Raw genomic sequence first — 24,535 nt, 5'->3', positions numbered from 1 at the left:
CCAGAATCATCGAGGAAGAATGGGCAGCTGTAATCTGGGGTAGCCAGATCCGCAGCAGTCGCCAGAGTCTGTTTTAAGGCAATAAAAGACTGCTCCACTTCTTGAGACCAAACGACATCCGAATTGAGGTTTCTCATCCCCTGTTCCCGAATACAGGCTCTCAGGGGCTGAGTTAACCTGGTGTAGTTGGGGACATACTGACGACTGTACCCCGTAAGACCTAGAAATGACAACATGTCTTTGACCTTCTGCGGCCGTGGATGGTGCAAGATAGTAGTTCTGTGCACTGGTGAGAGACTGGCCCCCTTTTGAGATAGTACACGACCTAGGAATGTGACCTGTTTATGGGTCACCTGAGGTTTCGACTTACTGACCTTAAATCCTGCCCTCGCCAAGTAAAACAACACTCGTGAGGTGGCTTCCAGGCAGGTTACTGCCGTAGGTGCGGCCAGAAGTAAATCATCCACATACTGAACCAGTGTGACCCCCTCTGGGAGCTCACACTCAGACACATTCTTAAGGACTTGATTAAACAGTCCTGGGGAGAGCGCGAAGCCTTGAGGTAAACAGGTGTACCTCCATTGAGTTCCCTTGAAAGTAAATGAAAAGATATCCCTGCGATCCTCCACTAAAGGAAGACAGAAAAATGTGTTGGGCAAATCAATACAGGTGAACCATTTGTGCAATGGGGCCAGGTTAGTCAGGACCACATAGGGATTAGGCACTGGTACAGTCATCATTTGTTCCTCCATGCTTCTGAGTTGATTTTCTAACATCTCTTGTTCTTTTTTTTTTTCCATAATGCTTGCCTTTTCTTCCTCTTGCTTCGCCTTATCCCTCTCCTCCTTGCACTCATTTTCTTTTTTCCAAATCACTCTGCCTAACAGTTCTATTTCCGTACCATCTTTGCCAGACTGTTTAAAGCCTCTTAAAATTTCCCTCTTATTTCTTTTTCAAATTCTTCCATCTTTTTTTTTTTTTTTTATCTGATATTGTAGCGGCTGCTGATACTACCTTTTGAACTTGTGTCAGCAACGGCTTCCGGATTGGTGGTCCCCACCCGTCATCATCTATCTCCCTCTCGAATTCACCATCCATCCTAATTAATCTTTCAGCCGGTCAGTTGGTATGACACTTTCGTTCCGAGTAACTGACCCTTCTTCTACCTGCTCAGTGTAGCCAACCAGTTTGTATGACACTTACGTTCCGAGCAACTGGTCCTTGACCTCTACTGACACTGTTTGTGTTATCACTGTTAGGTTTCCACAGTAGTCAGTTTCAGTCTGACACCACACCTTACAGATATCAGGACATTGAGAGAACCCCCCCCTTTTAAACTTCCCCTGTGTGTGTGTGTGTGTGTGTGTGTGTGTGTGTGTGTGTGTGTGTGTGGATACTTACAACACGGCATCTTCTTATCCTTTATCCAATTCTGTCCGGTTTTTCTGTAATAACAGATAACTGAACAATGACCTTTAATTCAGGAGATCTCACCTCCTTGGACTAAGGTCTTTTAAAAACTAGTGTCCCTGACACGATATTCAAGATATTCAAGATATTTACTGAGTGGCTGCTTTTGACTCCTCGAGTCGGGACCTCTAAACCCTGAACTCAGTGCCGAGTGGCTGCTTTTGACTCCGGAGAGTCGGGGACCTTCAAATCAAAATCAAATCAAATCAGATTTATTTGCATAGCGGCAAATCATAACAAAGTTACATCAAGGCACTTTACATATGGAGCAGGTCTAAACCAAACTCTTTATAAATTTATTTAAACCCAACAGATCCCCCGATGAGCAAGCACTTGGCAACAGTGGCAAGGAAAAACTTCCTTTAAGAGGCAGAAACCTCGAGCAGAACCAGGCTCAGGGGGGGCGGCCATCTGCCTCGACCGGTTGGGTTGAGAGTGGGAGAGAGAGAGAGAGAGAGAGAGACAGGCAGGCAGGCATTGGAGGGGGGGGGGGGGTGTAGGCAGGAACATGTTGCTGCATGGAGTTCATGGAGTTGAGCTGTAGTGCAGAATTCATGAAATATGGAACCAGCAGGTGTTGCAGGAACATGGGGTGGTGATGAGTCACCACCTGCAGGATGAGGACAGGGAGAGAGAGGAGAGGAACTGGGAGAGACAGAGACTTTGGCAAAAAAAGGTTTGTAAATGCAGTATAATTGCTTAGAACTGGGTGTTTTTTAAGAAGGGTGGTTCTTATCAGTGCATGCAAGAAGGGAGGGAGAGAGAAAGAGGGCGAAGGGGAGAGAGGGTGACAGAGAGAGAGAGAGAGAGAGAGAGAGAGAGAGAGAGAGAGAGAGAGAGAGAGAGAGAGAGAGAGAGAAGCTCAGTCCTTCCCCCAGCAGCCTAGGCCTATAGCAGCATAGCTAAAGAGTAGAGGACTTTAACTTTTTAACTATAAGCTCTGTCATACAGGAAAGTTTTAAGCCTGGTCTTCTAAACCTTCTAAACCCTAACTCGGTCTTTCCTCTTTTTCCTCACTTTTATGCTATTCAAGTACTTAATTCACAGTCAACTTCTTATGTTATTTTAGAATGCTCAATAGTGCTCAATAGAATGCCCAATAGACCTTTTAGAAAAGGTCTGCTTACCTTTATTTCGTCGCGACTAGAAGTTGACTGATCCCTTTTCCTTGAACCCGTCCTAATGAAGATTAGCGGACCTGTCTCGCTATCCCGGACGAGCCCCCAAATTGTTGCAACCACACTTGCTATGCTTCACTCATGGTTGCTGTCCCAAAGTCCAAATTAATGCGAAGACAGGTAAACCGGGTGAGGATAAACACTTCTTTATTCAACGATCGTTGGAGAGCATTACATGCAAGCGCCGTGTGTGGAAATGCTCTGGACAACAAAGAGAGGTCCCAGTCTTTTGTACCCCGGATTTCCCTATGTTTTTTTTTTGTTTGTTTGTTTTTTTTTTTTGTTATCCTATTATGGAGTTGTTTTTCTGCTTTCGAATGACAGTGAGTCTTTGCAGCTCTCGGATCCCCCTCCCCTTCTTTCTTGTTCAGAGCAGTTTTCTCAAGGCCATTATTACATAGGTTGTTGTGCTTTGCACGAGCAGCTCCTCAAGGCCATGATTACGTAAGCTGCTCTGCTTTACTGTGACACTACTAGATTATGATTCAAACATATTATATAAATTCTCACACTTGTTACAGTACCAGATTAGGACTCAAACATATTATGTGAATTCCCCACACTTCTCAATTCATTTTACGATGTATCCATGTTCCTGTGAGTCATTACAATTACACTAAGTTGATCCCTATGTGCCCTGGTCTGCTGCCGCCCGCCGGCAGTCCCTGTACCGGAAACGAGCGCACCGGACACCGCCCACCCCAAATTAAGCATTTTTTAGCAAGAAATCAACAGAAAACCACGTATTTAGTACTTTCTAAAGTTATGTCTGCAATTGAGCTGCATTTTGCTGAAATGTGAAAAAGGCACTCTACATGGTGAATTGTGTGTGTTCTGCTGTGAAAAACAGTAAATTAAGCATTTTCCAGCAAGAAATCAACAGAAAATCACGTATTTAGTACTTTCTAAAGTTATGTCACCAATTGAGAGGCATTTTGCTGAAATGTGAAAAAGTCACTCTACATGGTGAATTGTGGGTGGACTGCTGTGAAAAACAGTAAATTAAGCAGTTTCCAGCAAGAAATCAACAAAAAACCACGTATTTAGTACTTTCTAAAGTTATGTCTGCAATTGAGCTGCATTTTGCTGAAATGTGAAAAACTCACTCTACATGGTGAATTGTGTGTGTTCTGCTGTGAAAAACAGTAAATTAAGCAGTTTCCAGCAAGAAATCAACAAAAAAGTTGCATTGAGTTGCATTTTGCTGAAATGTGAAAAAGTCACTCTACATGGTGAATTGTGGGTGGACTGCTGTGAAAAACAGTAAATTAAGCAGTTTCCAGCAAGAAATCAACAAAAAAACACGTATTTAGTACTTTCTAAAGTTATGTCTGCAATTGAGTTGCATTTTGCTGAAATGTGAAAAAGTCACTCTACATGGTGAATTGTGGGTGGACTGCTGTGAAAAACAGTAAATTAAGCAGTTTCCAGCAAGAAATCAACAAAAAACCACGTATTTAGTACTTTCTAAAGTTATGTCTGCAATTGAGTTGCATTTTGCTGAAATGTGAAAAACTCACTCTACATGGTGAATTGTGTGTGTTCTGCTGTGAAAAACAGTAAATTAAGCAGTTTCCAGCAAGAAATCAACAGAAAAGCATTTATTTAGTAGTTTGTAAAGAGATGTCAGCAATTGAGTTGCATTTTGCTGAAATGTGAAAAACTCACTCTACATGGTGAATTGTGGGTGGACTGCTGTGAAAAACTGTAAATTAAGCAGTTTCCAACAGAGCATCAACAGACAGCATGTGTCTCGAATTTTTTTAGGAGATTTGAGAACTTTGGTTGGAGCTTGGGAGAGATTGGGATATGAAATTTTTCGCTAAATGGGCTGTTCATTCGGTGACATTAAAACTGAATACTGTGCTAAGATAACTAATAAAATTTACATTTGGTCGTTGTCCTCGAAATTGTGCTTCTTCATATCTGCAGCATTGATACATTGGTCTCCTGTCAGAGTTCTTTTCAGTGTATATATGTTTCAGACTACGTTTTCGGGTTAGGGTTAGGGTTAGTGTCCACCTCTGTGATCATGACCTCAAGCTTCTGTTGCAACCACACTTGCTATGCTTCACTCATGGTTGCTGTCCCAAAGTCCAAATTAATGCAAAGACAGGTAAACCGGGTGAGGATAAACACTTCTTTATTCAACGATCGTTGGAGAGCATTACATGCAAGCGCCGTGTGTGAAAATGCTCTGGACAACAAAGAGAGGTCTTGATCTCTAATAAGAGATCACTAAAAGGCTCCTCGGAACTGTTCTTCTTGCTCCACAGCTGCTGCCCCACTGGTGTCTCGCAGCATATTTGAGCGTCATAACAAATCTGTGTGGTGGTAGCTTGGCACGCTACGTGTCGGAGGAGGAGCGCTGTTTCACCTCCCCCTCATCTTGGTGTTCTGGGTACAAGGGTAGACTACCTTGTCCCGGCTGACCACTCCAGAGGATTATTCTTCCTCTTTGTCGGAGTGGTCTGTTTTAGAACCAGCCGGTTCTGTGCACGTTTCCTGTAGGTCTCGTTGCACCTCTGCAACTGTCCTGAGGGGTTCCTCCGCAGCTGCACACTGGCTCCAATGGTACCAGGTGTCACCTTTGCCCTTGAGTCTTACAGCATGTGACGTTCTCTCCGTCACCTGGAAAGGACCCGTCCACCTGGGCTCAGTCCACTTTCTTTTGTGCACCTTCAGGAGGACCCACTCTTGTCCTGGAATGACTGCTGCCTGGTTTCCTGAGCGCTGCTCGCCGACCTGCTTAGAGAAAGTGGACAACAATGATTTTAATTCAGCAAAATAAGCTTTCGGAGGTCTGTTTTCCGCCTCAGACTTCCTCATTCCAGGAGCACGACCTTGAGGTCCGGGGAAAAGACACCCCGTTTGTAATTCAAACGGAGTGGACCCGGTGCTGGCATTTACGGCTGACCTTATAGCCATTAGTGCTAAAGGTAATGCAGTTACCCAATCCATTCCAGTCTGTGCGCAGATTTTGGCCAATTTGTTTTTTTATGGTTTGGTTAGTTCGTTCAACCATTCTCTGTGAATGTGGGTGATACACAGTCCCAAATGCATGTTTAAGACCTAACAGGTTCTCCACTTTTTGGAGATCTTGGTTCTTGAAATGGGTTCCATTATCTGATCTGATTTTCTCTGGGAACCCATGTCTCGGAATGTATTGGTTGATGAGGAACCTTACTACTGATGCACTGTCTTCCTTTTTCGTGGGGCAAGCCTCAGGCCACCCTGTGTACACGTCAACGCACATCAGGACGTACCTATCGCCTTTATGGGGCACTATCATGTCTGAGGTAGAGATCTCCCTATCTCTGGTTTGATGGTCAGCCGAGGGTTATACTGCGTACATACCTTACACCCACTTACCCATTCTTTTGTCATCTCTTTCAGGAAAGGATGCCACCACTCCTTCAGATTTCTCATCATTTGTGTCACTCCTATGTGTCCTACCCCATGGGCCTCCTCGAACATCCCTTGTCTTAATGCTGGTGGCGGTATGAGTCGTCCGTCTGGGCCTCTCCACCTTCTACTGTCACTACTTCCTCCCCGTGCTTTCCAGACTGACAGTTCTTGGGGTGAAGTCTTTTCCTGCATTTCTTTGATTCTTTCCATCTCCATATCATTCCTTTCCTCCGTTTCGGCGTAGATCATTATTAACCTAGTCTGGTACCCTGTCACTTCTTTAGCCGCCTTATCTGCTGCCTCATTTCCCTTGGCTGTTAATGACTGAGTGTTGTCATGTCCCTTGCACGTGATGACAGCTACTTGTCTTGGTAATAGTAATGCTTCGGCCAATTCTTTCATTTCTGCTTCGTGCTTAATAGGTTTATTGGAGGTTGTCAGAAACCCAGTTCTCAACCATTGGCCTAATTCTACATGCACTGCCCCTGCAGCGTACGCTGAATCGGTATAGATGTTCACCTTCTGTCCCGCACTCATTTTTAACGGTTCTATTACCGCCCCCACTTCTGCTCTCTGTGCAGACTGTGCTCCTTTCAATTTTTCTGCCTTTTTCACAGCGAACTGTCCTGCTTGTTCCTGCACAACTGCATATCCTGCTTTTAACCCTTCCTTCTCATCCCTATAACAGCATCCGTCTGTGTAGAGGTTCACTCTCCCTTCTAAGGGTTCAGCTTGTAGATCTGGTCTGACTTTCCCTTCCTTTGCTACCTGTTCCTTGCAGATGTGTGGCTCTCCTACCCCTATCCTCTCTGCCATATTGATTCCCTCATGTGTGTATGTGATGTTGGGGGCATCCAGCACTTTGCTCAGTTTCTGTTGCCGCAGCGAGGTTAATGTAAATGCCTGAGAGTGTACGTATGCTACTACACTATGTGCTGTTAAAACTTTTAGGGAGTGTCCCATGACTATGTGGGCGGTTTTCTGAATCAACTTGGCCAAACATGTTGCATGCTGTGTACATTGGGGGTGTCGTTCCATTCTGTCTAGCATTACGCTCACATGCATCAACACTTTTCTTTCCCCCCTTTTTTTCTGGAACAGGACACCATTCATTACTCCTCCTGTTCCAGAATCATTGAGGAAGAATGGGCAGCTGTAATCTGGGGTAGCCAGATCCGCAGCAGTCGCCAGAGTCTGTTTTAAGGCAATAAAAGACTGCTCCACTTCTTGAGACCAAACGACATCCGAATTGAGGTTTCTCATCCCCTGTTCCCGAATACAGGCTCTCAGGGGCTGAGTTAACCTGGTGTAGTTGGGGACATACTGACGACTGTACCCCGTAAGACCTAGAAATGACAACATGTCTTTGACCTTCTGCGGCCGTGGATGGTGCAAGATAGTAGTTCTGTGCACTGGTGAGAGACTGGCCCCCTTTTGAGATAGTACACGACCTAGGAATGTGACCTGTTTATGGGTCACCTGAGGTTTCGACTTACTGACCTTAAATCCTGCCCTCGCCAAGTAAAACAACACTCGTGAGGTGGCTTCCAGGCAGGTTACTGCCGTAGGTGCGGCCAGAAGTAAATCATTCACATACTGCACCAGTGTGACCCCCTCTGGGAGCTCACACTCAGACACATTCTTAAGGACTTGATTAAACAGTCCTGGGGAGAGCGCGAAGCCTTGAGGTAAACAGGTGTACCTCCATTGAGTTCCCTTGAAAGTAAATGAAAAGATATCCCTGCGATCCTCCACTAAAGGAAGACAGAAAAATGTGTTGGCCAAATCAATACAGGTGAACCATTTGTGCAATGGGGCCAGGTTAGTCAGGACCACATAGGGATTAGGCACTGGTACAGTCATCATTTGTTCCTCCATGCTTCTGAGTTGATTTTCTAACATCTCTTGTTCTTTTTTTTTTTCCATAATGCTTGCCTTTTCTTCCTCTTGCTTCGCCTTATCCCTCTCCTCCTTGCACTCATTTTCTTTTTTCCAAATCACTCTGCCTAATAGTTCTATTTCCGTACCATCTTTGCCAGACTGTTTAAAGCCTCTTAAAATTTCCCTCTTATTTCTTTTTCAAATTCTTCCATCTTTTTTTTTTTTTTTAATCTGATATTGTAGCGGCTGCTGATATTACCTTTTGAACTTGTGTCAGCAACGGCTTCCGGATTGGTGGTCCCCACCCGTCATCATCTATCTCCCTCTCGAATTCACCATCCATCCTAATTAATCTCTCAGCCGGTCAGTTGGTATGACACTTTCGTTCCGAGTAACTGACCCTTCTTCTACCTGCTCAGTGTAGCCAACCAGTTTGTATGACACTTACGTTCCGAGCAACTGGTCCTTGACCTCTACTGACACTGTTTGTGTTATCACCGTTAGGTTTCCACAGTAGTCAGTTTCAGTCTGACACCACACCTTACAGATATCAGGACATTGAGAGAACCCCCCCCTTTTAAACTTCCCCTGTGTGTGTGTGTGTGTGTGTGTGTGTGTGTGTGTGGATACTTACAACACGGCATCTTCTTATCCTTTATCCAATTCTGTCCGGTTTTTCTGTAATAACAGATAACTGAACAATGACCTTTAATTCAGGAGATCTCACCTCCTTGGACTAAGGTCTTTTAAAAACTAGTGTCCCTGACACGATATTCAAGATATTCAAGATATTTACTGAGTGGCTGCTTTTGACTCCTCGAGTCGGGACCTCTAAACCCTGAACTCAGTGCCGAGTGGCTGCTTTTGACTCCGGAGAGTCGGGGACCTTCAAATCAAAATCAAATCAAATCAGATTTATTTGCATAGTGGCAAATCATAACAAAGTTACATCAAGGCACTTTACATATGGAGCAGGTCTAAACCAAACTCTTTATAAATTTATTTAAACCCAACAGATCCTCCGATGAGCAAGCACTTGGCAACAGTGGCAAGGAAAAACTTCCTTTAAGAGGCAGAAACCTCGAGCAGAACCAGGCTCAGGGGGGGCGGCCATCTGCCTCGACCGGTTGGGTTGAGAGTGGGAGAGAGAGAGAGAGAGAGAGAGAGAGAGAGAGAGAGACAGGCAGGCAGGCATTGGAGGGGAGGGGGGTGTAGGCAGGAACATGTTGCTGCATGGAGTTCATGGAGTTGAGCTGTAGTGCAGAATTCATGAAATATGGAACCAGCAGGTGTTGCAGGAACATGGGGTGGTGATGAGTCACCACCTGCAGGATGAGGACAGGGAGAGAGAGGAGAGGAACTGGGAGAGACAGAGACTTTGGCAAAAAAGGGTTTGTAAATGCAGTATAATTGCTTAGAACTGGGTGTTTTTTAAGAAGGGTGGTTCTTATCAGTGCATGCAAGAAGGGAGGGAGAGAGAAAGAGGGCGAGGGGGAGAGAGGGTGACAGAGAGAGAGAGAGAGAGAGAGAGAGAGAGAGAAGCTCAGTCCTTCCCCCAGCAGCCTAGGCCTATAGCAGCATAGCTAAAGAGTAGAGGACTTTAACTTTTTAACTATAAGCTCTGTCATACAGGAAAGTTTTAAGCCTGGTCTTCTAAACCTTCTAAACCCTAACTCGGTCTTTCCTCTTTTTCCTCACTTTTATGCTATTCAAGTACTTAATTCACAGTCAACTTCTTATGTTATTTTAGAATGCTCAATAGTGCTCAATAGAATGCCCAATAGACCTTTTAGAAAAGGTCTGCTTACCTTTATTTCGTCGCGACTAGAAGTTGACTGATCCCTTTTCCTTGAACCCGTCCTAATGAAGATTAGCGGACCTGTCTCGCTATCCCGGACGAGCCCCCAAATTGTTGCAACCACACTTGCTATGCTTCACTCATGGTTGCTGTCCCAAAGTCCAAATTAATGCGAAGACAGGTAAACCGGGTGAGGATAAACACTTCTTTATTCAACGATCGTTGGAGAGCATTACATGCAAGCGCCGTGTGTGGAAATGCTCTGGACAACAAAGAGAGGTCCCAGTCTTTTGTACCCCCGGATTTCCCTATGTTTTTTTTTTGTTTGTTTGTTTTTTTTTTTTGTTATCCTATTATGGAGTTGTTTTTCTGCTTTCGAATGACAGTGAGTCTTTGCAGCTCTCGGATCCCCCTCCCCTTCTTTCTTGTTCAGAGCAGTTTTCTCAAGGCCATTATTACATAGGTTGTTGTGCTTTGCACGAGCAGCTCCTCAAGGCCATGATTACGTAAGCTGCTCTGCTTTACTGTGACACTACTAGATTATGATTCAAACATATTATATAAATTCTCACACTTGTTACAGTACCAGATTAGGACTCAAACATATTATGTGAATTCCCCACACTTCTCAATTCATTTTACGATGTATCCATGTTCCTGTGAGTCATTACAATTACACTAAGTTGATCCCTATGTGCCCTGGTCTGCTGCCGCCCGCCGGCAGTCCCTGTACCGGAAACGAGCGCACCGGACACCGCCCACCCCAAATTAAGCATTTTTTAGCAAGAAATCAACAGAAAACCACGTATTTAGTACTTTCTAAAGTTATGTCTGCAATTGAGCTGCATTTTGCTGAAATGTGAAAAAGTCACTCTACATGGTGAATTGTGTGTGTTCTGCTGTGAAAAACAGTAAATTAAGCATTTTCCAGCAAGAAATCAACAGAAAATCACGTATTTAGTACTTTCTAAAGTTATGTCACCAATTGAGAGGCATTTTGCTGAAATGTGAAAAAGTCACTCTACATGGTGAATTGTGTGTGTTCTGCTGTGAAAAACAGTAAATTAAGCAGTTTCCAGCAAGAAATCAACAGAAAACCACGTATTTAGTAGTTTGTAAAGAGATTTAAGCAATTGAGCTGTATTTTGCTGAAATGTGAAAAAGTCACTCTACATGGTGAATTGTGGGTGGACTGCTGTGAAAAACAGTAAATTAAGCAGTTTCCAGCAAGAAATCAACAGAAAACCACGTATTTAGTACTTTCTAAAGTTATGTCTGCAATTGAGTTGCATTTCGCTGGAATGTGAAAAAGTCACTCTACATGGTGAATTGTGGGTGGACTGCTGTGAAAAACAGTAAATTAAGCAGTTTCCAGCAAGAAATCAACAAAAAACCACGTATTTAGTACTTTCTAAAGTTATGTCTGCAATTGAGTTGCATTTTGCTGAAATGTGAAAAAGTCACTCTACATGGTGAATTGTGGGTGGACTGCTGTGAAAAACAGTAAATTAAGCAGTTTCCAGCAAGAAATCAACAAAAAACCACGTATTTAGTACTTTCTAAAGTTATGTCTGCAATTGAGTTGCATTTTGCTGAAATGTGAAAAACTCACTCTACATGGTGAATTGTGTGTGTTCTGCTGTGAAAAACAGTAAATTAAGCAGTTTCCAGCAAGAAATCAACAGAAAAGCATTTATTTAGTAGTTTGTAAAGAGATGTCAGCAATTGAGTTGCATTTTGCTGAAATGTGAAAAACTCACTCTACATGGTGAATTGTGGGTGGACTGCTGTGAAAAACTGTAAATTAAGCAGTTTCCAACAGAGCATCAACAGACAGCATGTGTCTCGAATTTTTTTAGGAGATTTGAGAACTTTGGTTGGAGCTTGGGAGAGATTGGGATATGAAATTTTTCGCTAAATGGGCTGTTCATTCGGTGACATTAAAACTGAATACTGTGCTAAGATAACTAATAAAATTTACATTTGGTCGTTGTCCTCGAAATTGTGCTTCTTCATATCTGCAGCATTGATACATTGGTCTCCTGTCAGAGTTCTTTTCAGTGTATATATGTTTCAGACTACGTTTTCGGGTTAGGGTTAGGGTTAGTGTCCACCTCTGTGATCATGACCTCAAGCTTCTGTTGCAACCACACTTGCTATGCTTCACTCATGGTTGCTGTCCCAAAGTCCAAATTAATGCAAAGACAGGTAAACCGGGTGAGGATAAACACTTCTTTATTCAACGATCGTTGGAGAGCATTACATGCAAGCGCCGTGTGTGAAAATGCTCTGGACAACAAAGAGAGGTCTTGATCTCTAATAAGAGATCACTAAAAGGCTCCTCGGAACTGTTCTTCTTGCTCCACAGCTGCTGCCCCACTGGTGTCTCGCAGCATATTTGAGCGTCATAACAAATCTGTGTGGTGGTAGCTTGGCACGCTACGTGTCGGAGGAGGAGCGCTGTTTCACCTCCCCCTCATCTTGGTGTTCTGGGTACAAGGGTAGACTACCTTGTCCCGGCTGACCACTCCAGAGGATTATTCTTCCTCTTTGTCGGAGTGGTCTGTTTTAGAACCAGCCGGTTCTGTGCACGTTTCCTGTAGGTCTCGTTGCACCTCTGCAACTGTCCTGAGGGGTTCCTCCGCAGCTGCACACTGGCTCCAATGGTACCAGGTGTCACCTTTGCCCTTGAGTCTTACAGCATGTGACGTTCTCTCCGTCACCTGGAAAGGACCCGTCCACCTGGGCTCAGTCCACTTTCTTTTGTGCACCTTCAGGAGGACCCACTCTTGTCCTGGAATGACTGCTGCCTGGTTTCCTGAGCGCTGCTCGCCGACCTGCTTAGAGAAAGTGGACAACAATGATTTTAATTCAGCAAAATAAGCTTTCGGAGGTCTGTTTTCCGCTTCAGACTTCCTCATTCCAGGAGCACGACCTTGAGGTCCGGGGAAAAGACACCCCGTTTGTAATTCAAACGGAGTGGACCCGGTGCTGGCATTTACGGCTGACCTTATAGCCATTAGTGCTAAAGGTAATGCAGTTACCCAATCCATTCCAGTCTGTGCGCAGATTTTGGCCAATTTGTTTTTTTATGGTTTGGTTAGTTCGTTCAACCATTCTCTGTGAATGTGGGTGATACACAGTCCCAAATGCATGTTTAAGACCTAACAGGTTCTCCACTTTTTGGAGATCTTGGTTCTTGAAATGGGTTCCATTATCTGATCTGATTTTCTCTGGGAACCCATGTCTCGGAATGTATTGGTTGATGAGGAACCTTACTACTGATGCACTGTCTTCCTTTTTCGTGGGGCAAGCCTCAGGCCACCCTGTGTACACGTCAACGCACATCAGGACGTACCTATCGCCTTTATGGGGCACTATCATGTCTGAGGTAGAGATCTCCCTATCTCTGGTTTGATGGTCAGCCGAGGGTTATACTGCGTACATACCTTACACCCACTTACCCATTCTTTTGTCATCTCTTTCAGGAAAGGATGCCACCACTCCTTCAGATTTCTCATCATTTGTGTCACTCCTATGTGTCCTACCCCATGGGCCTCCTCGAACATCCCTTGTCTTAATGCTGGTGGCGGTATGAGTCGTCCGTCTGGGCCTCTCCACCTTCTACTGTCACTACTTCCTCCCCGTGCTTTCCAGACTGACAGTTCTTGGGGTGAAGTCTTTTCCTGCATTTCTTTGATTCTTTCCATCTCCATATCATTCCTTTCCTCCGTTTCGGCGTAGATCATTATTAACCTAGTCTGGTACCCTGTCACTTCTTTAGCCGCCTTATCTGCTGCCTCATTTCCCTTGGCTGTTAATGACTGAGTGTTGTCATGTCCCTTGCACTTGATGACTGCTACTTGTCTTGGTAATAGTAATGCTTCAGCCAATTCTTTCATTTCTGCTTCGTGCTTAATAGGTTTATTGGAGATTGTCAGAAACCCAGTTCTCAACCATTGGCCTAATTCTACATGCACTGCCCCTGCAGCGTACGCTGAATCGGTATAGATGCTCACCTTCTGTCCCGCACTCATTTTTAACGGTTCTATTACCGCCCCCACTTCTGCTCTCTGTGCAGACTGTGCTCCTTTCAATTTTTCTGCCTTTTTCACAGCGAACTGTCCTGCTTGTTCCTGCACAACTGCATATCCTGCTTTTAACCCTTCCTTCTCATCCCTATAACAGCATCCGTCTGTGTAGAGGTTCACTCTCCCTTCTAAGGGTTCAGCTTGTAGATCTGGTCTGACTTTCCCTTCCTTTGCTACCTGTTCCTTGCAGATGTGTGGCTCTCCTACCCCTATCCTCTCTGCCATATTGATTCCCTCATGTGTGTATGTGATGTTGGGGGCATCCAGCACTTTGCTCAGTTTCTGTTGCCGCAGCGAGGTTAATGTAAATGCCTGAGAGTGTACGTATGCTACTACACTATGTGCTGTTAAAACTTTTAGGGAGTGTCCCATGACTATGTGGGCGGTTTTCTGAATCAACTTGGCCAAACCTGTTGCATGCTGCGTACATTGGGGGTGTCGTTCCATTCTGTCTAGCATTACGCTCACATGCATCAACACTTTTCTTTCCCCCCTTTTTTTCTGGAACAGGACACCATTCATTACTCCTCCTGTTCCAGAATCATTGAGGAAGAATGGGCAGCTGTAATCTGGGGTAGCCAGATCCGCAGCAGTCGCCAGAGTCTGTTTTAAGGCAATAAAAGACTGCTCCACTTCTTGAGACCAAACGACATCCGAATTGAGGTTTCTCATCCCCTGTTCCCGAATACAGGCTCTCAGGGGCTGAGTTAACCTGGTGTAGTTGGGGACATACTGACGACTGTACCCCGTAAGACCTAGAAATGACAACATGTCTTTGACCTTCTGCGGCCGTGGATGGTGCAAGATAGTAGTTCTGTGCACTGGTGAGAGACTGGCCCCCTTTTGAGATAGTACACGACCTAGGAATGTGACCTGTTTATGGGTCACCTGAGGTTTCGACTTACTGACCTTAAATCCTGCCCTCGCCAAGTAAAACAACACTCGTGAGGTGGCTTCCAGGCAGGTTACTGCCGTAGGTGCGGCCAGAAGTAAATCATTCACATACTGCACCAGTGTGACCCCCTCTGGGAGCTCACACTCAGACACATTCTTAAGGACTTGATTAAACAGTCCTGGGGAGAGCGCGAAGCCTTGAGGTAAACAGGTGTACCTCCATTGAGTTCCCTTGAAAGTAAATGAAAAGATATCCCTGCGATCCTCCACTAAAGGAAGACAGAAAAATGTGTTGGCCAAATCAATACAGGTGAACCATTTGTGCAATGGGGCCAGGTTAGTCAGGACCACATAGGGATTAGGCACTGGTACAGTCATCATTTGTTCCTCCATGCTTCTGAGTTGATTTTCTAACATCTCTTGTTCTTTTTTTTTTTCCATAATGCTTGCCTTTTCTTCCTCTTGCTTCGCCTTATCCCTCTCCTCCTTGCACTCATTTTCTTTTTTCCAAATCACTCTGCCTAATAGTTCTATTTCCGTACCATCTTTGCCAGACTGTTTAAAGCCTCTTAAAATTTCCCTCTTATTTCTTTTTCAAATTCTTCCATCTTTTTTTTTTTTTTAATCTGATATTGTAGCGGCTGCTGATATTACCTTTTGAACTTGTGTCAGCAACGGCTTCCGGATTGGTGGTCCCCACTCGTCATCATCTATCTCCCTCTCGAATTCACCATCCATCCTAATTAATCTCTCAGCCGGTCAGTTGGTATGACACTTTCGTTCCGAGTAACTGACCCTTCTTCTACCTGCTCAGTGTAGCCAACCAGTTTGTATGACACTTACGTTCCGAGCAACTGGTCCTTGACCTCTACTGACACTGTTTGTGTTATCACCGTTAGGTTTCCACAGTAGTCAGTTTCAGTCTGACACCACACCTTACAGATATCAGGACATTGAGAGAACCCCCCCCTTTTAAACTTCCCCTGTGTGTGTGTGTGTGTGTGTGGATACTTACAACACGGCATCTTCTTATCCTTTATCCAATTCTGTCCGGTTTTTCTGTAATAACAGATAACTGAACAATGACCTTTAATTCAGGAGATCTCACCTCCTTGGACTAAGGTCTTTTAAAAACTAGTGTCCCTGACACGATATTCAAGATATTCAAGATATTTACTGAGTGGCTGCTTTTGACTCCTCGAGTCGGGACCTCTAAACCCTGAACTCAGTGCCGAGTGGCTGCTTTTGACTCCGGAGAGTCGGGGACCTTCAAATCAAAATCAAATCAAATCAGATTTATTTGCATAGCGGCAAATCATAACAAAGTTACATCAAGGCACTTTACATATGGAGCAGGTCTAAACCAAACTCTTTATAAATTTATTTAAACCCAACAGATCCCCCGATGAGCAAGCACTTGGCAACAGTGGCAAGGAAAAACTTCCTTTAAGAGGCAGAAACCTCGAGCAGAACCAGGCTCAGGGGGGGCGGCCATCTGCCTCGACCGGTTGGGTTGAGAGTGGGAGAGAGAGAGAGAGAGAGAGAGAGAGAGAGAGAGAGAGACAGGCAGGCAGGCATTGGAGGGGGGGGGTGTAGGCAGGAACATGTTGCTGCATGGAGTTCATGGAGTTGAGCTGTAGTGCAGAATTCATGAAATATGGAACCAGCAGGTGTTGCAGGAACATGGGGTGGTGATGAGTCACCACCTGCAGGATGAGGACAGGGAGAGAGAGGAGAGGAACTGGGAGAGACAGAGACTTTGGCAAAAAAGGGTTTGTAAATGCAGTATAATTGCTTAGAACTGGGTGTTTTTTAAGAAGGGTGGTTCTTATCAGTGCATGCAAGAAGGGAGGGAGAGAGAAAGAGGGCGAGGGGGAGAGAGGGTGACAGAGAGAGAGAGAGAGAGAGAGAGAGAGAGAGAGAAGCTCAGTCCTTCCCCCAGCAGCCTAGGCCTATAGCAGCATAGCTAAAGAGTAGAGGACTTTAACTTTTTAACTATAAGCTCTGTCATACAGGAAAGTTTTAAGCCTGGTCTTCTAAACCTTCTAAACCCTAACTCGGTCTTTCCTCTTTTTCCTCACTTTTATGCTATTCAAGTACTTAATTCACAGTCAACTTCTTATGTTATTTTAGAATGCTCAATAGTGCTCAATAGAATGCCCAATAGACCTTTTAGAAAAGGTCTGCTTACCTTTATTTCGTCGCGACTAGAAGTTGACTGATCCCTTTTCCTTGAACCCGTCCTAATGAAGATTAGCGGACCTGTCTCGCTATCCCGGACGAGCCCCCAAATTGTTGCAACCACACTTGCTATGCTTCACTCATGGTTGCTGTCCCAAAGTCCAAATTAATGCGAAGACAGGTAAACCGGGTGAGGATAAACACTTCTTTATTCAACGATCGTTGGAGAGCATTACATGCAAGCGCCGTGTGTGGAAATGCTCTGGACAACAAAGAGAGGTCCCAGTCTTTTGTACCCCCGGATTTCCCTATGTTTTTTTTTTGTTTGTTTGTTTTTTTTTTTTGTTATCCTATTATGGAGTTGTTTTTCTGCTTTCGAATGACAGTGAGTCTTTGCAGCTCTCGGATCCCCCTCCCCTTCTTTCTTGTTCAGAGCAGTTTTCTCAAGGCCATTATTACATAGGTTGTTGTGCTTTGCACGAGCAGCTCCTCAAGGCCATGATTACGTAAGCTGCTCTGCTTTACTGTGACACTACTAGATTATGATTCAAACATATTATATAAATTCTCACACTTGTTACAGTACCAGATTAGGACTCAAACATATTATGTGAATTCCCCACACTTCTCAATTCATTTTACGATGTATCCATGTTCCTGTGAGTCATTACAATTACACTAAGTTGATCCCTATGTGCCCTGGTCTGCTGCCGCCCGCCGGCAGTCCCTGTACCGGAAACGAGCGCACCGGACACCGCCCACCCCAAATTAAGCATTTTTTAGCAAGAAATCAACAGAAAACCACGTATTTAGTACTTTCTAAAGTTATGTCTGCAATTGAGCTGCATTTTGCTGAAATGTGAAAAAGTCACTCTACATGGTGAATTGTGTGTGTTCTGCTGTGAAAAACAGTAAATTAAGCATTTTCCAGCAAGAAATCAACAGAAAATCACGTATTTAGTACTTTCTAAAGTTATGTCACCAATTGAGAGGCATTTTGCTGAAATGTGAAAAAGTCACTCTACATGGTGAATTATGGGTGGACAGCTGTGAAAAACAGTAAATTAAGCAGTTTCCAGCAAGAAATCAACAGAAAACCACGTATTTAGTACTTTCTAAAGTTATGTCTGCAATTGAGCTGCATTTTGCTGAAATGTGAAAAAGTCACTCTACATGGTGAATTATGGGTGGACTGCTGTGAAAAACAGTAAATTAAGCAGTTTCCAGCAAGAAATCAACAGAAAAGTATTTATTTAGTAGTTTGTAAAGAGATGTAAGCAATTTGAACTGCATTTTGCTGAAATGTGAAAAAGTCACTCTACATGGTGAATTGTGGGTGGACTGCTGTGAAAAACAGTAAATTAAGCAGTTTCCAGCAAGAAATCAACAGAAAAGCATTTATTTAGTAGTTTGTAAAGAGATGTCAGCAATTGAGTTGCATTTTGCTGAAATGTGAAAAACTCACTCTACATGGTGAATTGTGGGTGGACTGCTGTGAAAAACTGTAAATTAAGCAGTTTCCAACAGAGCATCAACAGACAGCATGTGTCTCGAATTTTTTTAGGAGATTTGAGAACTTTGGTTGGAGCTTGGGAGAGATTGGGATATGAAATTTTTCGCTAAATGGGCTGTTCATTCGGTGACATTAAAACTGAATACTGTGCTAAGATAACTAATAAAATTTACATTTGGTCGTTGTCCTCGAAATTGTGCTTCTTCATATCTGCAGCATTGATACATTGGTCTCCTGTCAGAGTTCTTTTCAGTGTATATATGTTTCAGACTACGTTTTCGGGTTAGGGTTAGGGTTAGTGTCCACCTCTGTGATCATGACCTCAAGCTTCTGTTGCAACCACACTTGCTATGCTTCACTCATGGTTGCTGTCCCAAAGTCCAAATTAATGCAAAGACAGGTAAACCGGGTGAGGATAAACACTTCTTTATTCAACGATCGTTGGAGAGCATTACATGCAAGCGCCGTGTGTGAAAATGCTCTGGACAACAAAGAGAGGTCTTGATCTCTAATAAGAGATCACTAAAAGGCTCCTCGGAACTGTTCTTCTTGCTCCACAGCTGCTGCCCCACTGGTGTCTCGCAGCATATTTGAGCGTCATAACAAATCTGTGTGGTGGTAGCTTGGCACGCTACGTGTCGGAGGAGGAGCGCTGTTTCACCTCCCCCTCATCTTGGTGTTCTGGGTACAAGGGTAGACTACCTTGTCCCGGCTGACCACTCCAGAGGATTATTCTTCCTCTTTGTCGGAGTGGTCTGTTTTAGAACCAGCCGGTTCTGTGCACGTTTCCTGTAGGTCTCGTTGCACCTCTGCAACTGTCCTGAGGGGTTCCTCCGCAGCTGCACACTGGCTCCAATGGTACCAGGTGTCACCTTTGCCCTTGAGTCTTACAGCATGTGACGTTCTCTCCGTCACCTGGAAAGGACCCGTCCACCTGGGCTCAGTCCACTTTCTTTTGTGCACCTTCAGGAGGACCCACTCTTGTCCTGGAATGACTGCTGCCTGGTTTCCTGAGCGCTGCTCGCCGACCTGCTTAGAGAAAGTGGACAACAATGATTTTAATTCAGCAAAATAAGCTTTCGGAGGTCTGTTTTCCGCTTCAGACTTCCTCATTCCAGGAGCACGACCTTGAGGTCCGGGGAAAAGACACCCCGTTTGTAATTCAAACGGAGTGGACCCGGTGCTGGCATTTACGGCTGACCTTATAGCCATTAGTGCTAAAGGTAATGCAGTTACCCAATCCATTCCAGTCTGTGCGCAGATTTTGGCCAATTTGTTTTTTTATGGTTTGGTTAGTTCGTTCAACCATTCTCTGTGAATGTGGGTGATACACAGTCCCAAATGCATGTTTAAGACCTAACAGGTTCTCCACTTTTTGGAGATCTTGGTTCTTGAAATGGGTTCCATTATCTGATCTGATTTTCTCTGGGAACCCATGTCTCGGAATGTATTGGTTGATGAGGAACCTTACTACTGATGCACTGTCTTCCTTTTTCGTGGGGCAAGCCTCAGGCCACCCTGTGTACACGTCAACGCACATCAGGACGTACCTATCGCCTTTATGGGGCACTATCATGTCTGAGGTAGAGATCTCCCTATCTCTGGTTTGATGGTCAGCCGAGGGTTATACTGCGTACATACCTTACACCCACTTACCCATTCTTTTGTCATCTCTTTCAGGAAAGGATGCCACCACTCCTTCAGATTTCTCATCATTTGTGTCACTCCTATGTGTCCTACCCCATGGGCCTCCTCGAACATCCCTTGTCTTAATGCTGGTGGCGGTATGAGTCGTCCGTCTGGGCCTCTCCACCTTCTACTGTCACTACTTCCTCCCCGTGCTTTCCAGACTGACAGTTCTTGGGGTGAAGTCTTTTCCTGCATTTCTTTGATTCTTTCCATCTCCATATCATTCCTTTCCTCCGTTTCGGCGTAGATCATTATTAACCTAGTCTGGTACCCTGTCACTTCTTTAGCCGCCTTATCTGCTGCCTCATTTCCCTTGGCTGTTAATGACTGAGTGTTGTCATGTCCCTTGCACTTGATGACTGCTACTTGTCTTGGTAATAGTAATGCTTCAGCCAATTCTTTCATTTCTGCTTCGTGCTTAATAGGTTTATTGGAGGTTGTCAGAAACCCAGTTCTCAACCATTGGCCTAATTCTACATGCACTGCCCCTGCAGCGTACGCTGAATCGGTATAGATGCTCACCTTCTGTCCCGCACTCATTTTTAACGGTTCTATTACCGCCCCCACTTCTGCTCTCTGTGCAGACTGTGCTCCTTTCAATTTTTCTGCCTTTTTCACAGCGAACTGTCCTGCTTGTTCCTGCACAACTGCATATCCTGCTTTTAACCCTTCCTTCTCATCCCTATAACAGCATCCGTCTGTGTAGAGGTTCACTCTCCCTTCTAAGGGTTCAGCTTGTAGATCTGGTCTGACTTTCCCTTCCTTTGCTACCTGTTCCTTGCAGATGTGTGGCTCTCCTACCCCTATCCTCTCTGCCATATTGATTCCCTCATGTGTGTATGTGATGTTGGGGGCATCCAGCACTTTGCTCAGTTTCTGTTGCCGCAGCGAGGTTAATGTAAATGCCTGAGAGTGTACGTATGCTACTACACTATGTGCTGTTAAAACTTTTAGGGAGTGTCCCATGACTATGTGGGCGGTTTTCTGAATCAACTTGGCCAAACCTGTTGCATGCTGCGTACATTGGGGGTGTCGTTCCATTCTGTCTAGCATTACGCTCACATGCATCAACACTTTTCTTTCCCCCCTTTTTTTCTGGAACAGGACACCATTCATTACTCCTCCTGTTCCAGAATCATTGAGGAAGAATGGGCAGCTGTAATCTGGGGTAGCCAGATCCGCAGCAGTCGCCAGAGTCTGTTTTAAGGCAATAAAAGACTGCTCCACTTCTTGAGACCAAACGACATCCGAATTGAGGTTTCTCATCCCCTGTTCCCGAATACAGGCTCTCAGGGGCTGAGTTAACCTGGTGTAGTTGGGGACATACTGACGACTGTACCCCGTAAGACCTAGAAATGACAACATGTCTTTGACCTTCTGCGGCCGTGGATGGTGCAAGATAGTAGTTCTGTGCACTGGTGAGAGACTGGCCCCCTTTTGAGATAGTACACGACCTAGGAATGTGACCTGTTTATGGGTCACCTGAGGTTTCGACTTACTGACCTTAAATCCTGCCCTCGCCAAGTAAAACAACACTCGTGAGGTGGCTTCCAGGCAGGTTACTGCCGTAGGTGCGGCCAGAAGTAAATCATTCACATACTGCACCAGTGTGACCCCCTCTGGGAGCTCACACTCAGACACATTCTTAAGGACTTGATTAAACAGTCCTGGGGAGAGCGCGAAGCCTTGAGGTAAACAGGTGTACCTCCATTGAGTTCCCTTGAAAGTAAATGAAAAGATATCCCTGCGATCCTCCACTAAAGGAAGACAGAAAAATGTGTTGGCCAAATCAATACAGGTGAACCATTTGTGCAATGGGGCCAGGTTAGTCAGGACCACATAGGGATTAGGCACTGGTACAGTCATCATTTGTTCCTCCATGCTTCTGAGTTGATTTTCTAACATCTCTTGTTCTTTTTTTTTTTCCATAATGCTTGCCTTTTCTTCCTCTTGCTTCGCCTTATCCCTCTCCTCCTTGCACTCATTTTCTTTTTTCCAAATCACTCTGCCTAATAGTTCTATTTCCGTACCATCTTTGCCAGACTGTTTAAAGCCTCTTAAAATTTCCCTCTTATTTCTTTTTCAAATTCTTCCATCTTTTTTTTTTTTTTTTAATCTGATATTGTAGCGGCTGCTGATATTACCTTTTGAACTTGTGTCAGCAACGGCTTCCGGATTGGTGGTCCCCACTCGTCATCATCTATCTCCCTCTCGAATTCACCATCCATCCTAATTAATCTCTCAGCCGGTCAGTTGGTATGACACTTTCGTTCCGAGTAACTGACCCTTCTTCTACCTGCTCAGTGTAGCCAACCAGTTTGTATGACACTTACGTTCCGAGCAACTGGTCCTTGACCTCTACTGACACTGTTTGTGTTATCACCGTTAGGTTTCCACAGTAGTCAGTTTCAGTCTGACACCACACCTTACAGATATCAGGACATTGAGAGAACCCCCCCCTTTTAAACTTCCCCTGTGTGTGTGTGTGTGTGTGTGTGTGTGTGTGTGTGTGTGGATACTTACAACACGGCATCTTCTTATCCTTTATCCAATTCTGTCCGGTTTTTCTGTAATAACAGATAACTGAACAATGACCTTTAATTCAGGAGATCTCACCTCCTTGGACTAAGGTCTTTTAAAAACTAGTGTCCCTGACACGATATTCAAGATATTCAAGATATTTACTGAGTGGCTGCTTTTGACTCCTCGAGTCGGGACCTCTAAACCCTGAACTCAGTGCCGAGTGGCTGCTTTTGACTCCGGAGAGTCGGGGACCTTCAAATCAAAATCAAATCAAATCAGATTTATTTGCATAGCGGCAAATCATAACAAAGTTACATCAAGGCACTTTACATATGGAGCAGGTCTAAACCAAACTCTTTATAAATTTATTTAAACCCAACAGATCCTCCGATGAGCAAGCACTTGGCAACAGTGGCAAGGAAAAACTTCCTTTAAGAGGCAGAAACCTCGAGCAGAACCAGGCTCAGGGGGGGCGGCCATCTGCCTCGACCGGTTGGGTTGAGAGTGGGAGAGAGAGAGAGAGAGAGAGAGAGAGAGAGAGAGAGAGAGAGAGAGAGAGAGAGAGAGAGAGAGACAGGCAGGCAGGCATTGGAGGGGGGGGGTGTAGGCAGGAACATGTTGCTGCATGGAGTTCATGGAGTTGAGCTGTAGTGCAGAATTCATGAAATATGGAACCAGCAGGTGTTGCAGGAACATGGGGTGGTGATGAGTCACCACCTGCAGGATGAGGACAGGGAGAGAGAGGAGAGGAACTGGGAGAGACAGAGACTTTGGCAAAAAAGGGTTTGTAAATGCAGTATAATTGCTTAGAACTGGGTGTTTTTTAAGAAGGGTGGTTCTTATCAGTGCATGCAAGAAGGGAGGGAGAGAGAAAGAGGGCGAGGGGGAGAGAGGGTGACAGAGAGAGAGAGAGAGAGAGAGAGAGAGAGAGAAGCTCAGTCCTTCCCCCAGCAGCCTAGGCCTATAGCAGCATAGCTAAAGAGTAGAGGACTTTAACTTTTTAACTATAAGCTCTGTCATACAGGAAAGTTTTAAGCCTGGTCTTCTAAACCTTCTAAACCCTAACTCGGTCTTTCCTCTTTTTCCTCACTTTTATGCTATTCAAGTACTTAATTCACAGTCAACTTCTTATGTTATTTTAGAATGCTCAATAGTGCTCAATAGAATGCCCAATAGACCTTTTAGAAAAGGTCTGCTTACCTTTATTTCGTCGCGACTAGAAGTTGACTGATCCCTTTTCCTTGAACCCGTCCTAATGAAGATTAGCGGACCTGTCTCGCTATCCCGGACGAGCCCCCAAATTGTTGCAACCACACTTGCTATGCTTCACTCATGGTTGCTGTCCCAAAGTCCAAATTAATGCGAAGACAGGTAAACCGGGTGAGGATAAACACTTCTTTATTCAACGATCGTTGGAGAGCATTACATGCAAGCGCCGTGTGTGGAAATGCTCTGGACAACAAAGAGAGGTCCCAGTCTTTTGTACCCCCGGATTTCCCTATGTTTTTTTTTTGTTTGTTTGTTTTTTTTTTTTGTTATCCTATTATGGAGTTGTTTTTCTGCTTTCGAATGACAGTGAGTCTTTGCAGCTCTCGGATCCCCCTCCCCTTCTTTCTTGTTCAGAGCAGTTTTCTCAAGGCCATTATTACATAGGTTGTTGTGCTTTGCACGAGCAGCTCCTCAAGGCCATGATTACGTAAGCTGCTCTGCTTTACTGTGACACTACTAGATTATGATTCAAACATATTATATAAATTCTCACACTTGTTACAGTACCAGATTAGGACTCAAACATATTATGTGAATTCCCCACACTTCTCAATTCATTTTACGATGTATCCATGTTCCTGTGAGTCATTACAATTACACTAAGTTGATCCCTATGTGCCCTGGTCTGCTGCCGCCCGCC

The 24,535-nt window shown here is 44.6% G+C and overlaps 2 protein-coding genes across 4 annotated transcripts; both read right to left on the bottom strand.

Annotated features, from left to right (window-relative positions):
* Positions 1–12,010: 12,010 nt before the first annotated feature.
* LOC115060953 (uncharacterized) lies at positions 12,011–16,007 on the bottom strand. Of its 2 annotated transcripts, none has more exons than XM_029529128.1 (2): positions 13,200–16,007; positions 12,011–12,575 (listed from the first exon to the last, which is right to left on the bottom strand). In XM_029529128.1, exons 1-2 carry the CDS (start codon positions 15,159–15,161, stop codon positions 12,273–12,275), a joined length of 2,265 nt encoding a protein of 754 aa, XP_029384988.1. In that variant the 5' UTR covers positions 15,162–16,007; the 3' UTR covers positions 12,011–12,272. The 2 variants fall into 2 exon arrangements, with proteins under 2 accessions (XP_029384988.1, XP_029384989.1); XM_029529129.1 differs by having other exon boundaries at positions 12,011–12,572; positions 15,375–16,007.
* A 2,874-nt stretch (positions 16,008–18,881) lies between these two features.
* LOC115060955 (uncharacterized) lies at positions 18,882–22,576 on the bottom strand. Of its 2 annotated transcripts, none has more exons than XM_029529131.1 (2): positions 22,248–22,576; positions 18,882–19,443 (listed from the first exon to the last, which is right to left on the bottom strand). In XM_029529131.1, the coding sequence occupies exons 1-2, from the start codon at positions 22,329–22,331 to the stop codon at positions 19,144–19,146; spliced, it is 384 nt and encodes a 127-aa protein (XP_029384991.1). In that variant the 5' UTR covers positions 22,332–22,576; the 3' UTR covers positions 18,882–19,143. The 2 variants fall into 2 exon arrangements, with proteins under 2 accessions (XP_029384991.1, XP_029384990.1); XM_029529130.1 differs by lacking the exon at positions 22,248–22,576 and adding an exon at positions 20,071–22,239 and having other exon boundaries at positions 18,882–19,446.
* Positions 22,577–24,535: the final 1,959 nt, after the last annotated feature.

The sequence above is a fragment of the Echeneis naucrates genome, chromosome 20, assembly GCF_900963305.1.
Source record: "Echeneis naucrates chromosome 20, fEcheNa1.1, whole genome shotgun sequence".
NCBI classification, from domain to species: domain Eukaryota; kingdom Metazoa; phylum Chordata; class Actinopteri; order Carangiformes; family Echeneidae; genus Echeneis; species Echeneis naucrates.
The sequence above is the reverse complement of the archived record's forward strand: the minus strand, read 5'-3'. Positions and strand labels throughout refer to the sequence as shown.

Excerpts from the sequence above, each read along its gene's own strand:
- LOC115060953 (XM_029529128.1), bottom strand. The coding sequence starts at position 15,161 with ATGGAAAAAAAAAAAGAACAAGAGATGTTAGAAAATCAACTCAGAAGC. Across the intron at positions 12,576-13,199 it reads AAGAGATGACAAAAGAATGG|CAGGTCGGCGAGCAGCGCTC; the intron begins GTAAGTGGGTGT and ends ACTTTCTCTAAG.
- LOC115060955 (XM_029529130.1), bottom strand. The coding sequence starts at position 22,032 with ATGGAAAAAAAAAAAGAACAAGAGATGTTAGAAAATCAACTCAGAAGC. Across the intron at positions 19,447-20,070 it reads AAGAGATGACAAAAGAATGG|CAGGTCGGCGAGCAGCGCTC; the intron begins GTAAGTGGGTGT and ends ACTTTCTCTAAG.